This window comes from Anoplolepis gracilipes, chromosome 1, assembly GCF_047496725.1.
Source record: "Anoplolepis gracilipes chromosome 1, ASM4749672v1, whole genome shotgun sequence".
Classification (NCBI taxonomy): Eukaryota; Metazoa; Arthropoda; class Insecta; order Hymenoptera; family Formicidae; genus Anoplolepis; species Anoplolepis gracilipes.
In genome coordinates, this window is record NC_132970.1 from 14,244,328 (window position 1) to 14,259,275 (window position 14,948).

Here is a 14,948-nt window from a genome sequence, read left to right on the forward strand (position 1 = left end):
TAATTTAATCATTTTAATGAAAAAGCATAATTAATTATCATTATACAACAGAAACATTAAAACGATACTCGTTCATTTTCATCAACTAGCGAGTAAAGTGTCCATATTTATTTTGTTATATAACGATAATTATGCTTTCTAATTAATAAAGTGGATAAACTTGAAAAATTTTCACGATTTATTGTTTAATTGAAGTTGTTTTTATTTAAATTAAGCAAAATCTTTCAAAGAAGAAAACAAACAACAGCAAATAAAAGTAAGTATCGCTGCAAAACTATTAAGTTTTGCGAAAAAATAGCTTGAATTACTGTTTGAAAATGTTTATAACTTAAAATTAATTATTCATGTAGTTTAACTTTTGTATTAAATAGTTTTTAATGGGATTATTAATTAATTTACTTGAATATTAGAAATTAAAGTTGTATGAATATTAAAGTTGTATGAATATTAAACAGAGGCAACTCAGTCAGACGCAAGAGAACATTAGAGATAAGATGAACAACTGACATACAAATGACGAAAATTTTTTAACATTAATTGGAATAAATAACCAATGTCATAAGAACATAATAGTGAAAATATTTGATTTAATATGCTTTGTTTAATTTTTCCGTATCGCTCTGAAGATTTAAAGCATTTTTTTGGCGTTTTATGTAAATCATCTCAGATATCAGTCGTTGTTCTAGGAATGGTTTATCATCCAAGATTTCAACATTGTCCCAATTAAAGTCGTGATATTTTTTAAAAAGCTAAAAAAATGCTTTAAATCTTCCGAGCGATACCGAAAAATTAAATAAATGTTTAGAAATTGTTGACGATCTATCCAAGATATGAATTGTTTTGATATATGTTTCAACAAATATTTTCACTGTTCTTATGACATTGGTTGTTTATTCCAATTAATGTTAAAAAATTTTTATCATTCATATGTCAGTTGTATGGATGTCGTATTAAAATGCAGAAAAATTAAATTATGCATAGTAGAAACATATACTTATATAATTAGTGTTATTTATCTTTATGTGTTATATTTTTATTCGTATCTGTTATGCTATTTTTTGGCATATGTAATCTTTATTCTACATATAGGTATATCCTCTACATATATATATATATATATATATATATATATATATATATAATACATATAAAAATCAAATAATATATTGCACCAGTAAGCCATGAAGCATTATTAATCTTATTCTCTAATTAATGTATTAATTTATCGATTTGTAATATAAATTTATCAATTTAAATTTAATCTGATTTATCTAATTTATCAATGTGTACAATGAGGCACTACTATACTTTATTTAAATTATTTTATTATAGTTATATATATATATATATATATATATACATATACATATACATATATATATATATATATATATACGTATAACTATAATAAAATAATCTAAATATAGTATAATGATGCCTTATTGTACGTACTTGAGCAAAAATACACAATAAAACATTAAATCAGTTATCTTTTTTTTTACTTATTGACCAATGTACACTTATGACTATACATATATCGTATATGCAAAATCTATCCATTACATTAAAATATGATTTAAAAAAGAACGATACAAGAATAACATTTTTTTTGAACATCCATATTTCCATTTTTACATAAAAAAATATATAAGTTATACAAGTTTAAAAAACTTGAATACAGAGGACTTGTTACATACGCAAATTACAGAACGTAATATAATCTCTGCATGTGATAGTCATTCGATATTTCTCTCAATATTCTAGATACTATTGTTATTTATTTCTAAAAATTTTATTAATATGTATGTTCAACAATAATTCGAGCTATAATTTAATAACAAAATTGTTTGACAAAATTGTTTTTATATCTACGCGATATATTAAAAAGGGCGCTAAATATAGCTTTCTTTTCAATAAGTTTTCTCTCTTAAATTATTAGTTCTTTTTTCAAAAATGTCTTCTAGAATCTCTTCAGCCAGAAGTAAGCTAAGAGACTTTTCAGAACTATATATTATATTTGGACAAAACCTTTAGAAAGTATTTTGACAAAGGTGCAAGGTCTGCTTACAATTAGTTGAAAAATGATTTTATTATTGCTGCTGCTTTCATCGTACATCTTGCTGCTGTATTACTACTGGACAAGAATTTATACTTACTGGTTAAGAAAAAACGTGCCTTGTTCTAAATTTTCATTTTTTTTCGGGAATATCCAAATTTATCAATGCCGAAGATTACAATCGCTGAAAGTTTTCAAATGATATACAGAATAATACGAAGGTTATCTGATTGTCGGTATATACGAGTCCCAACACCGGTCTTTCTGTTGAAAGATCCAAAAGTAATTAAATGTGTCCTTGTAAAAAAACTTTCTCTACCTTTAAAGTAAGTCACTTTCATTTTGCAATCACAAAACTGCCTTCTCTTGACCTTTTTGGCTTTTTAACTTTTTTTTAATACAAATATTTTTGTACAAACTGTTCCGTTAACTATATACACGTATGTTATTGTAATAATTATTTTCTTAAAATTCTTAGTATATTGTTCTAATCTATTTATTTATAACCGATATATGAAACCGAAATATAATCCATATAAACATAATAATGAAATATCGTAATACATGAAAATTTGAAATTCTGCTCGATCGAACAATCATAAGTAGCGCGACTAATAAGTCGTCCATGTACACGCAGCCTACATTGTTACATTTTATATATTTACAGTTGCATGTTATTTCTATTCAAAATTTAATCCTTTAAAGAGAAATGTTGCGTAATAAATTCAAACCCGTGGGAGTTAATATACTATAGTTATATAATAAGAATTTGTAAATTTATTTTTAATATTTTATTTCAAAAAGTAATCTACATAACAATGCAAAGTTTATTTATTTCTATATCGTTTGAATACTCTTCTGCCAAACTTTTAATTGGTATATAACTAGTGCCGTGGAATCTAAAAAAATATCATTCTATCACTACATTTATCAACCCGCGGTGGTTTACCCGATTAATAAAATTGACACATCGATATGTCATCTAAAATAAAACAGATGTGTAATATTATACGGATTAAAGATAATAGAAGAAAAAAAATATAATGCATAAGAATGCTACTAATATTCGTACCTTGTGCTATGTAACATATTTTATCACCCTCAGTGAGAATTATGTAATGCCCTTGATTTAATTTTCTACATTCTGAACGAATGTGCTGATCTTCTTCACAGCATTCGGCCAGATATGAAGCTATACAACTCAATGATTCTTTATAAACTTAGCTTATTCACATTTAAAATTGAGCCAACCTATTATTACGTCAAAGTGAATTGTTAATCCAAGCCTCATTAATGAGGCGATATGTTTCTGCAATGATGCTTTACAATCATACCAATCGTAAATTTGATTTCTTCATTTCTTATTTTTAGTTTCGTTCTTACGATGGCAGATCTAATCTGCGTGTACGTGTGCATATGTGTGTGTGTATGTGTGTGTGCATGCATATGCATGTGCATATCGTATGAGTGTGGGAAATGTAATATAATCAATATTTTGTTCAGTTGTTCGTAAATTAATTAACATAACAGCTCAAGTTATACATCTCGGTATAAAAAAAGTGATACAGAAAAATAGGAAAAATTTATGAAATTTCAAACACTTATAACACAGTTAATAATTATTGTATCGAAATGATTAAAACACGAAAACGAAACTTAGACTTTGTATTTTGAGAAACTTTTAACGTTGATTTCGTGAAATGATTAATTTTTTAATAGCGGATGATAAAATAAAAAATCGGTCAATGGAAAATCCACTTTACTGAGTTGCAGTCGTGAATCAATTGAGCTCAATGAAATACAAAACGCTCAAAATTCAAATTCTTCCTTTTGAAATACGTTATCGCAGAACTTAATATGTAATTTTTCGCTAAGTTATGTTAATCTGAAAAAGTATGAATTTTATTGTGGCATCTGCCATTGAAAAACTAATCATTCTACGTAGTCGACAATAAAAATTTCAAAATATAGACTTTAAATTTCATTTTCATTTTTTAATCACTCAATATGATAATTTCTAACTGTGTTTTAAGCATTTAAAATCGCTATTTAATTTAAAATTCGTATTCTCTTTAAATTAACGTAACTTGAGAAATAACCGTATCAAGTTCTGCGATAACGCATTTTGAAGATAAAAATTTGAACTTTCAAGCACTTATTATCCTATTATATATAGCTCAATTGATTCACCATGCAACTTATTCCCTAAACTTTCTATTAATCAATTTTACAGGTCTTTATTGTGACATCTGCCATTAAAAAACTAATCATCTCACGCGATCGACATTAACAGTTTCTCAATGTACACACTTTAAGCTTCATTTTCGGTTTTTAATCACTTCGATACGATTATTACTTATGTTATAAGCATTTGAAATTTCATAAATTTTTCCTATTTGTCCACTTTTTTAGCGGAAAATATAGGTAACTATAATTTTTTGTATAATTTTTTTACATATTATTATATGAATATTAGTTTATATTATAAGATGCTCGATAAATTATCTTTATTGGTCCTGTAATATTAAGTACTTAATTTCCGAAAAAAGAAACAAATTTACAATTTACGTCTTCTCTTTTAACTGGATGCTAACAGTTCACAATCGCAATGAAGGACACGAGACTATAATAAAACGCAAGAATTCCTATCACCTAAATTAAAAGTATCTTTCTTAGATATATATATTAAGTATATTTTCCATATTGTGCGTGTGATAAGTCCAAAAAATTTTAATTGTTGTACATTTACATATATTTGTTATCATATAAATTTAAAAATAAATTTTGCAAACAAATAGAAAGATACATCAAAATGATTATACAGTATAAATTAAATAACATTAAATGCTAACGAAAATAAGATTTCATAAAGTATTAAATAATGTGTGTGTAATAATTTAACAATAGCAAAATCAGATTTATTTTATTCGAATTAATAGTAATCATAAGTTCACAATCAAACTGATAATATACAAATGTAAATATATCGTAAATGTATATTTTTATATTTTCTGGAACATAGAAAATATGTAAAATATGATACAAATTGCAACATTCGATGAACATTCGTAATAGATTAATGTCGCGACCATTAAAAAACAAACAATAAAAATAATAAATCATTTCAGTCTTGCACACAACTGTTGATGAAAGTACATTTATTAAAATATTTTGCAAAGATACTATTGATATCTATTTTAACACTCATAAGTATCAAGGAATAATATTTAACCAATATCCTTTAAGATTATCGAAAAGAAGTCACAGAATCCTGTTTGTGAACTTTACAATGATATGCATGAGTATAGTTAGGAAGAAACTGTTGCCCGTAATGTTATAAGTAATATTCCATTTGTACAATATCTGAAGAGAGTTTCCAGAGCTATGCTATTTTTCAGTATTATTTAATATCGGAGCGTTTGACTGATTTATTCGTCTCTTGAATGCCATTCTTTCTGCCACAGATGCACCCAATAAGCGTTTGGATTGTGTGCAAATGATCCAAAACTGATATTTTTGCTGATACTATTCCAAAATGTACTGTGACACCTATCTAGATTTGCTGTATCCCGTTTCAGCCGCAATTATAACTACTTGATAATTGCGAGCTCAATACATTAATAATTTCTTCTCTCGCATTAAACATTGGTAGACATTTGGAAATGCCACATGTCAAAATTGGATTTTAATTAAAGTACCTGTGATATTCTATTATTTAGCCTTCCCAATGGCTTAATGTTTGTATTTACTGCAACAATAAAAGTATTTCATCAAAAACTAATTACGAGCTAACTTTGTATATAAATTAATAATTATGTTAAATATTTTATATCGTTTTCAAATATAAATACCATATATAAATAACTAATACACTTGTCATCAATTAGATTTTTGTGTAGTATTACTATTAGAGGATGCTCTCTCTTGATTGGAAGAGGCGAATCTTAGCATTCTTTGTAATTTAATAGATAGGTCTCTATTAAATTAAATATGCATCGCTTCAATGATTTTTATAATTTCATCACAGTATCGGCTTGAACTACAATTGGTCTATCTTATTTATATATCATAATTAATTGATTCATATCTTTTCTGCAACATAAAAGACACAAAAAATAAATCTGTTGAACAGATTAATTGAATAAATATAATCACTATATTCTATAAACATAAATGTTCATCACATTTAATCATACCCTCAACTTTTTTATTTGAGGCCAAATTTTCTAGCTAGTCCATGGATATAAATTCTTCCTTCTACTATCTATGGATGGAAACTCTAGTTTTTTCGAACATCAAGTTTCCAATAATTTATTATAGTTAAATTTGCTGCTATTCTTATGTCCTCCTCTATAAAGTGATGTCTTTGCTGTTTTCTGTATAGCATAATAAATACTCAAATCACCTGTTACCTGTAATAAATTAACATATTGAGTCTAAAGTTAGGTTAAGATTGTATTGTATATGTACTTTCCAGTACATTCAAATGAAAACTTTACTGATTACACACCAGTAAAAAATGTGGTCATAAAATATATGAAAGATTGTTGCATTTAATTAATACTTATAACTGACATAAAATGAATATTAAATGGAGAGAAATAGAAATTGCACTTAAAAAATCGAGAAATGCAGTGTCAATTATCAACAGTCAGCAATTTTTCTAAAAACAAAAAAGAAAACATGCTAATAATCTACCTGCTTACACTTTTACTATATATTTGAAGTAATATCTGCCAAAAGTCATGAATTTCGTTCTCCGACATAATTTGTACCATTCTCAGCATTGTTGCGAAATGCATGTGAAATTAAAGCACATTCTCGCTAAATGAACGCATTCACCTTGCACGAGAATGCATTTATCTTTTCAGGAAAAATTTACAAATATAATGAAAGCCAAAAACATATCACATTAGCACTTAACACGTGAAATAAAATACGTGTTGATCAGTAGCAAAGTAATAGTCGTCTCTAACAAATAGTCGTCAGCTCCACCTGCATTTTAAAATATTCGCACTCACTTTGATATTCTAAAGATAATATTTAATCATACAATCCTAATTTATAATAATATAAATACGTAAAGAAATAATGTATAAACTGATGTACATTTAAACACTCAAGAGAGCAATTATAATGATAAAAAAATCTTTAAAAAATTTATATTTTACGAAACTGCAACTATATTTATATATAATTTCTTTTATTCTTCTCCTACATATTTTTTAGTATTCACTTCTCTTTATTTATCTCAATTTTTTTTTAATTATAAGTTATAATCTCTCTTATTGTTAGACAAAGATTATGAAACAGCTTTTATTTGATAATAAATCTGTTTCCGCGTCGTTTCTATTCGTCTCGTCGTACGTACAACGCGCGCACACCAAGAACAGCGCCGACGACGTCGCTGTCGTCGGCGATTGTGCGCGACGCGAGACGCGAACGCGAGTCCGGCGTTTGACAGCTCGATCACGGACGGTGGTGCGCGGTACGCGCGTATGCTTGTTCGCGCCGCGTTTCCTCATCATCTCCCACTGGCCGCGATCTTCGATCGCGGTGAGACGACGCGCTTTAGAGAGACGAGAGGCAGAGTAACGAGCGACAGTAAGAAGCTACGAAGAAGCCTCTCTCCTTAGGTCGCTGACGACGACGACGACGACGACGACAATGTCGGCGACGCCGCGACGCGGCTACGCTTCGACTCGCCGGCACTCGCGATGGTGCCTCGTCGTGACGCAACGGGATCAGTTGTGATGTGCCTAAAAGCGGACGCGATTACGCGATCGACGTGCGTGGAAATGACATTCGTACGTCTCTTGTGGAAAGTTCTTAGTTAATTAAGAGTCAGGAAAATCGTAATTTCAAGAACGAAGGCGGGTGAGAGAGAACGAAAGAGAAGAACCACGTTCTTCTTTCCGTTCCCGGAGTGATTCGCGGAGATCGCGCGCGAGAGAAACGAAAAGCAACCGGCCGATCGATGTGTTATTTGTGATGGGAGTGCCTGCGCGGGGAGCACTCGCGGCGATCGTGGCTGTATCCGCGTTCGCCGTATATTTCAACAGCCTCGGATGCGGTTTCGTCTTCGACGACATCTCGGCGATCAAGGACAACCGCGACCTCAGGCCCCACACGCCCCTCAAGAATGTCTTCTACAACGACTTTTGGGGTACCCCGATGCATAAGGTGCGAGAGAAAGAGAGAGAGAGAGAGAGAGAAAGAAAGAAGAGGAGGCATCGTCCGGCCCTCGGAGGACGCGCGTTCGAGATCCTCCCCTCTCTCTTCACCATCCCTATAGATGGCTCCCTGCGTATTGATCCGCGAGCGTCCTGTCCATTTCATCCCGATCCGATCCCCCTTTCTCTGTGCCTTCCGTTTCTCTCGTCTTTCGTCCCCTCGCGTGCGTTCTCTCTGACATGACTCAAAGTCGGTATAGCATAACTAAATTTCGGATTTTAATGTTAGATTTTTCTATACGTATTTCTAAATCACCTGAGATTATCGAAATTCTATTATTCATTTTAGAAGAATCAAAATAGATAAAGTTTTTAAAAATTCAGATTTTGACGCTGTCATTTTTCATAGATAATTTTTGTTTATTGTATTGTGAAAATGCAAAGAGGAGTACAGTATATTTTTTCATATTCATAATATCAATAATTATTATTTTCGTAATTACATCGATTTTGATAAAGGATAATAAAACAGAATAAACTTTGATCTTACATGAAACACATATCTATATCAAAGGTTTTAAATCTGTTCATTTTTGTTACATTTTTATCTTATAATATATTTTTTTTTATTTCCAATTTTAATGTACATATTGATTTTACTGTGTCCAGAAGATGTAAAAAATGTGATAAATAGATTTGACCATGGTCACTTTATTTTTATATTTGTCAACTCATAAATTTGACAGCGTTAAATTTTCTATACGTCACCCAAAAATATCCATTTTACAAATTAATAGGTACTAATTTTTATCCAATTTAAGAAAAATATCTTAAAATTATTAAGACTATACAAAATAGAGAAATGAAAAAGATATTTGTGAAAATATATAATCTGTAATCTTGTCTTATCAATGTATTATTATTTAATTATCTCAAACATAATTTTTCAGTTTTTTATGTAAGAGACACATAAGTATATTGTCAATGTAATGAAAATAAGATGTGAACTTAATTGGATAATTATTTTGAGCAAGATTCTTAAAAATATATTATTTAAATCTTATATTTTATATTTTTAAAATGTATAGAAAATACATTCTTTCTTACACTTATCTTTTATGTTTATTAATGATAATTAATGATAATATTCTTAATAATAATTGCACATTTGTTGTTTAATTGAGCAATTATTTTTTTCATTAATTATCTCTTTTTTTTTTTTTTAATAGGAACAGTCGCACAAATCTTATAGACCACTTTGCGTTCTCACATTTCGATGGAATTACCTGATTCATCAACTAGAACCTATGGGATATCATCTGCTAAATGTTATTCTACATGTTGGAGTATGTCTATTATATTTCAGGTTCGTTGACATTGCTTTTTATTATATCCTTTCCTGCAATACTTCTCTTTAATGTAGAATTATAAAAAATTATTTCTTTAATTTATAGAATAATTTTTTGCAAAGTTTTAAAGACAAAAAAAATACAATAATTGTTTACAGGACCTGTTTGATGTTTCTACCAGATGCAGCAAGTTTTGTATCATCTTTACTTTTTGCTGTACATCCTATACACACAGAAGCAGTATGTAATGCCAAAAATAAAAAGACTTATTATTTGAATTATTATTTTCAAAAATGCATTGATAAAAATATGACTATAATTATATTCTTAGGTCACAGGCGTAGTTGGCAGGGCAGAAACTTTGTCCTCCTTATTTTACCTAGCAGCTTTAATCACGTACACTAAATGTTGCAAAAGCAAAAGATCTACAGGTAATGACTTGAGTTCTAATGCAGATGATTTACAGTCTAGAACATTACATTATACATACATATCTGCGGTTTACAGGGTGGAAATCCTTGATTTTATCTATGTTTTTTGTATTTACTGCAATGTTGTGCAAGGAACAGGGAATTACAGCCACTGCAGTTTGTGTATTGTATGAAATTTTTGTTGTACAAAAGGTAAAACCTCTTTTCAATGCCATATATGTTCATTATATCAAATATAACAAAACTACTAATAATAATATACTTGTAACTTTACTTAGGTTAGAGCAAGGGATATTTTCTTAGCACTAAAGTCAGCTTTTGGTGGTAATAAAATTTCACCTGCATGGTCAGGGGAGGGTACAAAACGTTTGACTGCCCTTACACTTGTTACATTTAGCCTGCTTATCCTTCGATTACATATAATGGGCTCAAAGTTACCTGTATTTACCAGGTATGCTGTGTTTATGTATTTATATATATAATTGTAATTAAGTTAATATATTTCATACTATAATTAATATGTATATATATTTTAGATTTGACAATCCTGCATCAGTTGCTGCAACACCAACGAGACAGCTTACGTATAATTATCTCGCTGCAGTGAATCTAAGACTGCTATTTCTTCCAAGTGATTTGTGCTGTGATTGGACAATGGGAACGATACCATTAGTAGAAAGCTTTGCTGATGTACGTAATCTCGCAACTTTAGGTACTCATGGAACTGTACTAGGATTGCTTGTAACAGCTGTTGTAACACGTAGCAGACAAACGTCGGTTATTCTTATTATGGTTAGTAAAGATAATCTTTGCGCAATTAGGTATAATAGAGAATTTAAGTAATTGAATAATGATGTGTGAATAATGATTTGTTGGAATAAGGAGAATATCTTTCCTGCATGTCCTAAAAATTTTGTACATGTGTAGATTTTTTATAATTAACAATACTAATATTTAACGAGTATGTTGTGTTTCCAAATTTAATGCCTGCAGAGTTTAGCTATGATGATACTCCCTTTTTTACCTGCGTCAAATCTTTTCTTCCCGGTTGGATTTGTAATTGCTGAAAGAGTGTTGTACGCACCATCCATGGGGTTTTGCATGCTTATTGGATATGGATGGAGCATTTTAGCAGACAAGAAGTAAGTTGATTCGTCTGAAACTGTAATTCGATTCTGTATGGATTGTTATTTTGTGGATTCTAGAAACTATATTTATATATAACTATATTTATATCATTTTTTAGATGCAAAAAGCTGGTGCTATTATTACTTATAACCCTTCTGGCAGCGCATACGACGAAAACATTTGTTAGAAACTATGACTGGTTGGATGAATATTCGATATTTATGTCTGGCTTGAAAGTGAACGATAGGAATGCCAAATTATTTAATAACGTAGGTCATGCATTGGAAAGCCAAGGTCGTTTTAAAGAAGCATTAAATTTTTTTAATATGGCTGTACAAGTTCAGGGTGATGATATCGGAGCACACATTAATGTTGGACGGACTTATAATCATTTAAAGATGTTCAAGGAAGCTGAAGATGCATATTTAAAAGTAATTAATTATTGAATTTATGTAAACTTATCTTTATCAACTTTTTCGATATAACTTGTATATATATATATATATATATATATTTTTTTTTTTTTTTTCTAGGCCAAGTCGTTACTACCAAAAGCGAAACCGGGAGAATCTTACCAAGCGCGTATAGCGCCAAATCATTTAAATGTGTTTGTTAATTTAGCTAACTTGATAGCTAAGAACGCAACTAGATTAGAAGAGGCTGATTTATTATACAGACAAGCGATCAGTATGCGCGCGGATTATACTCAAGCATATATTAATCGCGGCGATGTTTTAATTAAACTTAATCGTACAAAGGAAGCTCAAGAAGTTTATGAGCGAGCACTATTTTATGACAGTAATAATCCTGATATTTATTATAATGTAAGTATTGATTTGTTGAAAAAAAAATATACACAAGTAAATAGATTGATACATTCTTTAAAAAATGCTAAAAAATATGACTAGAGACTAGAGATATTAAGATTAAATTAAATATATATGATTGACATTTCCACAGCTTGGTGTTGTATTCTTGGAACAAGGAAAAGCATCTCAAGCTTTGGCATACTTGGATAAAGCTTTAGAGTTTGATCCAGAGCATGAACAAGCGTTATTGAATTCTGCTATATTACTCCAAGAATTGGGACGAGCAGAATTACGTAAAGTAGCTAGAGAGAGACTTCTGAAACTTTTACGAAAGGTATGGTTGCTTTTTTCATAAAACCAATTGTTCATAAATTATTATTTTAATATATAATAATTATTAACATACTATAATTATAATATAGCATTATATTAATAGCACAAATTTACCATCTAATTATAGGATTCCAATAATGAGCGTGTACATTTCAATTTGGGGATGTTGGCCATGGATGATCACGACAGTGGTAGCGCAGAGCGTTGGTTCCGCAATGCCGTTGCATTGAAGGAAGATTTCCGTTCGGCGTTGTTCAATCTCGCATTATTGTTGGCAGATGAACAACGTCCACTCGAAGCGGCACCATTTCTGAATCAATTAGTCAGATTCCATCCGGATCATGTGAAAGGCCTAATCCTTTTGGGAGACATTTATATCAATAACATAAAGGATTTAGATGCTGCGGAAAATGTAAGATATCATACGTTAAATAACTTTTTAAATTTTTTTAGTCAAAATGTGCAGAATATGTACAGATCTTTTATATTATACAATAGAGAGAATTATTTGTATCGACAATTTCGTTAACGTTAACATTTTGTTATATTTCAGTGCTATCGCAGAATACTGCAATTGGATCCTACCAATATTCAAGGATTACACAACTTATGCGTCGTGATGGTGGAACGGGGTAAATTGAATTTAGCAGCGCAGTGTCTGGAACATGCAGCTGCCCTAGCACCACATCAGGATTACGTGCAGAGGCATCTTTCGATCGTGAAAACCCGTATCAGTCGTCTACCACCGGATCAGCGCGACACCGACGTTTTCGACGATTCCTTTTGGAACATTAACGTCAATAACGTCGAGCCGTCGAACGGACAGTTCATAGGAAAGACCGAGTCCGTTTTCGCGAATCACGCGACAGTTCACAATCACATAGGAAATAAGCAGAGCAATACTGATTCCTTGAATAATCACATTATACATTTAAAGGGTCCATCAAAACCTGCCCGAACGATGAGCAGCGCCAGGACAACGGAAACGAAAGATGGACAGAATCTCAAACAAACAGCAGTCCCTGAACTGAGTATCGTGGAACCTACCACGGACAGGGTTTTCGATAGGGTTATAAGCGCTGATATAACGAAGCTAGATATCACGCAGAAACACGGCTCGAAACATACAACATCCGACCAGTTCAATCAGAGTGCCGCCGCAACGATCAGCGGCAAGCAAGGAATTCAACAGACAAAAGACAGCGCATTGTCATAGTATTAATGTAAAATCCGCCGAATACTGTAAAGTTATATGCATATAACGAAAGATTATGGTGGTACAGTCATATAGAGCTAATGTGTGAATATAAAATAAATACAGAGTATTGTTTTATATGCTGTATAAAAATAGGACATTTTATAAAATATATTTAAAAGAATCGTGCATTTTTTTATATTTTACTTGTACGTATTTCCTTTCTTTCCCTTCAATTTCCATACTTTCAAACCATATGTGATTATGATTGAGAAACGAGTGTAAAACAGTAATTCAAAGTAAATATACTACACCTTTATTCAAACTATAATACTATAATGCTTGTAATATATATTTGTTCAACAGTATTCATTTTATAAAAATCTATGATATGTTAACTGACATTCCGAGTACATAGCTTTACACATAGAAAAATTATATGCAAACGATATTATAGAAAAAATTAAATCTCAATAACGTCCATCGATTTTGTAGTATTCGAAGCTATAGACATGTAGATAATATTTATCATTTTTTTTTAATGTAGCTTGTTCGAAAGGTCATCGCCCGATCGTCAATTTAGTCCATGCATTACCTGCAACTTATTATCGATTGCAGCACGAAAGCAAGCCGTTGCGGGTTATAAAGTAGCAAAGTAATGAATCAGGCTGGCTTTCATGTTCATCGGATGCCAGACTGTTGAAACATCATACAGCATGCATGTGAAAGTTACAAGACTTTTACCCTATCACGCCCCTCACCCACGTACGAAACATATTAACGTGCTGGTGTGTGTATGTAATGTAAAAAAGCTCCGTCCGATAAATATGGAAATGAAAACGCGAACTTTATAATATATAGGGTGCTTGCAAATTACCCCCAATTTTATATATTTCTTATATTATTTCCATCTACGCGAAACACATGAGTACAAAATTGTAATAATTATTTTTTTCTTTTTTTTTTATTATTTAAATTTCCGTATATTTTTATCATATCTTAAAAAAAATTTTAATTTTTTTGATATATATATATATATATATATATATATATATATATATATTATATATCAATTATCAAAAATTGTATTTGATTTTTTAAAATTCTAATTTTTTATTTTTATATATTTTATTTGACTAAAATGTTGGATTTATTTTGGATACTTATTTAATATACATACAATTATAGTATATTATATTAATAGTTATAAATATATATATTATATATTATAGTATATCATATTAATTAAATGCCGGAAAAATGCTGGCAAATACGTTGTTTTTGCTCGGTCGAACCCCTCGTTTGTAAACACTATTTTATCGAAGACATGCGACATCGGTTGATGTTTCGAGTGGGATTTACATAGTCGAAGTCTCTAAATGGACTCTCAATTATTAGGATCTATATTAGGAACAACTAAATTAGATTCCGTATTGCCTGTGAAATCCGGCGAACTGGTAACTGGACGTGAAGG

At 30.3% G+C, this 14,948-nt stretch overlaps 1 protein-coding gene and 1 long non-coding RNA gene across 4 annotated transcripts; one reads left to right on the top strand and one right to left on the bottom strand.

The window, feature by feature from the left end:
* Nucleotides 1-5,106: 5,106 nt before the first annotated feature.
* Nucleotides 5,107-7,057, bottom strand: LOC140665529 (uncharacterized). 2 transcript variants are annotated; one of them, XR_012046628.1, is made up of 4 exons: nucleotides 6,755-7,057; nucleotides 6,253-6,468; nucleotides 5,908-6,148; nucleotides 5,107-5,804 (listed from the first exon to the last, which is right to left on the bottom strand). It is a non-coding gene; the product is annotated as an uncharacterized lncRNA (long non-coding RNA). The 2 variants fall into 2 exon arrangements; XR_012046627.1 differs by having other exon boundaries at nucleotides 6,763-7,053.
* A 433-nt stretch (nucleotides 7,058-7,490) lies between these two features.
* LOC140665525 (protein O-mannosyl-transferase Tmtc3) lies at nucleotides 7,491-13,658 on the top strand. Of its 2 annotated transcripts, XM_072891711.1 has the most exons (14): nucleotides 7,491-8,239; nucleotides 9,459-9,595; nucleotides 9,737-9,818; nucleotides 9,910-10,009; nucleotides 10,086-10,201; nucleotides 10,288-10,460; nucleotides 10,546-10,801; nucleotides 11,003-11,151; nucleotides 11,256-11,568; nucleotides 11,671-11,961; nucleotides 12,098-12,280; nucleotides 12,407-12,691; nucleotides 12,833-13,122; nucleotides 13,217-13,366. In XM_072891711.1, the coding sequence occupies exons 1-14, from the start codon at nucleotides 8,048-8,050 to the stop codon at nucleotides 13,242-13,244; spliced, it is 2,595 nt and encodes an 864-aa protein (XP_072747812.1). In that variant the 5' UTR covers nucleotides 7,491-8,047; the 3' UTR covers nucleotides 13,245-13,366. The 2 variants fall into 2 exon arrangements, with proteins under 2 accessions (XP_072747812.1, XP_072747801.1); XM_072891700.1 differs by having other exon boundaries at nucleotides 7,493-8,239; nucleotides 12,833-13,658.
* Nucleotides 13,659-14,948: the final 1,290 nt, after the last annotated feature.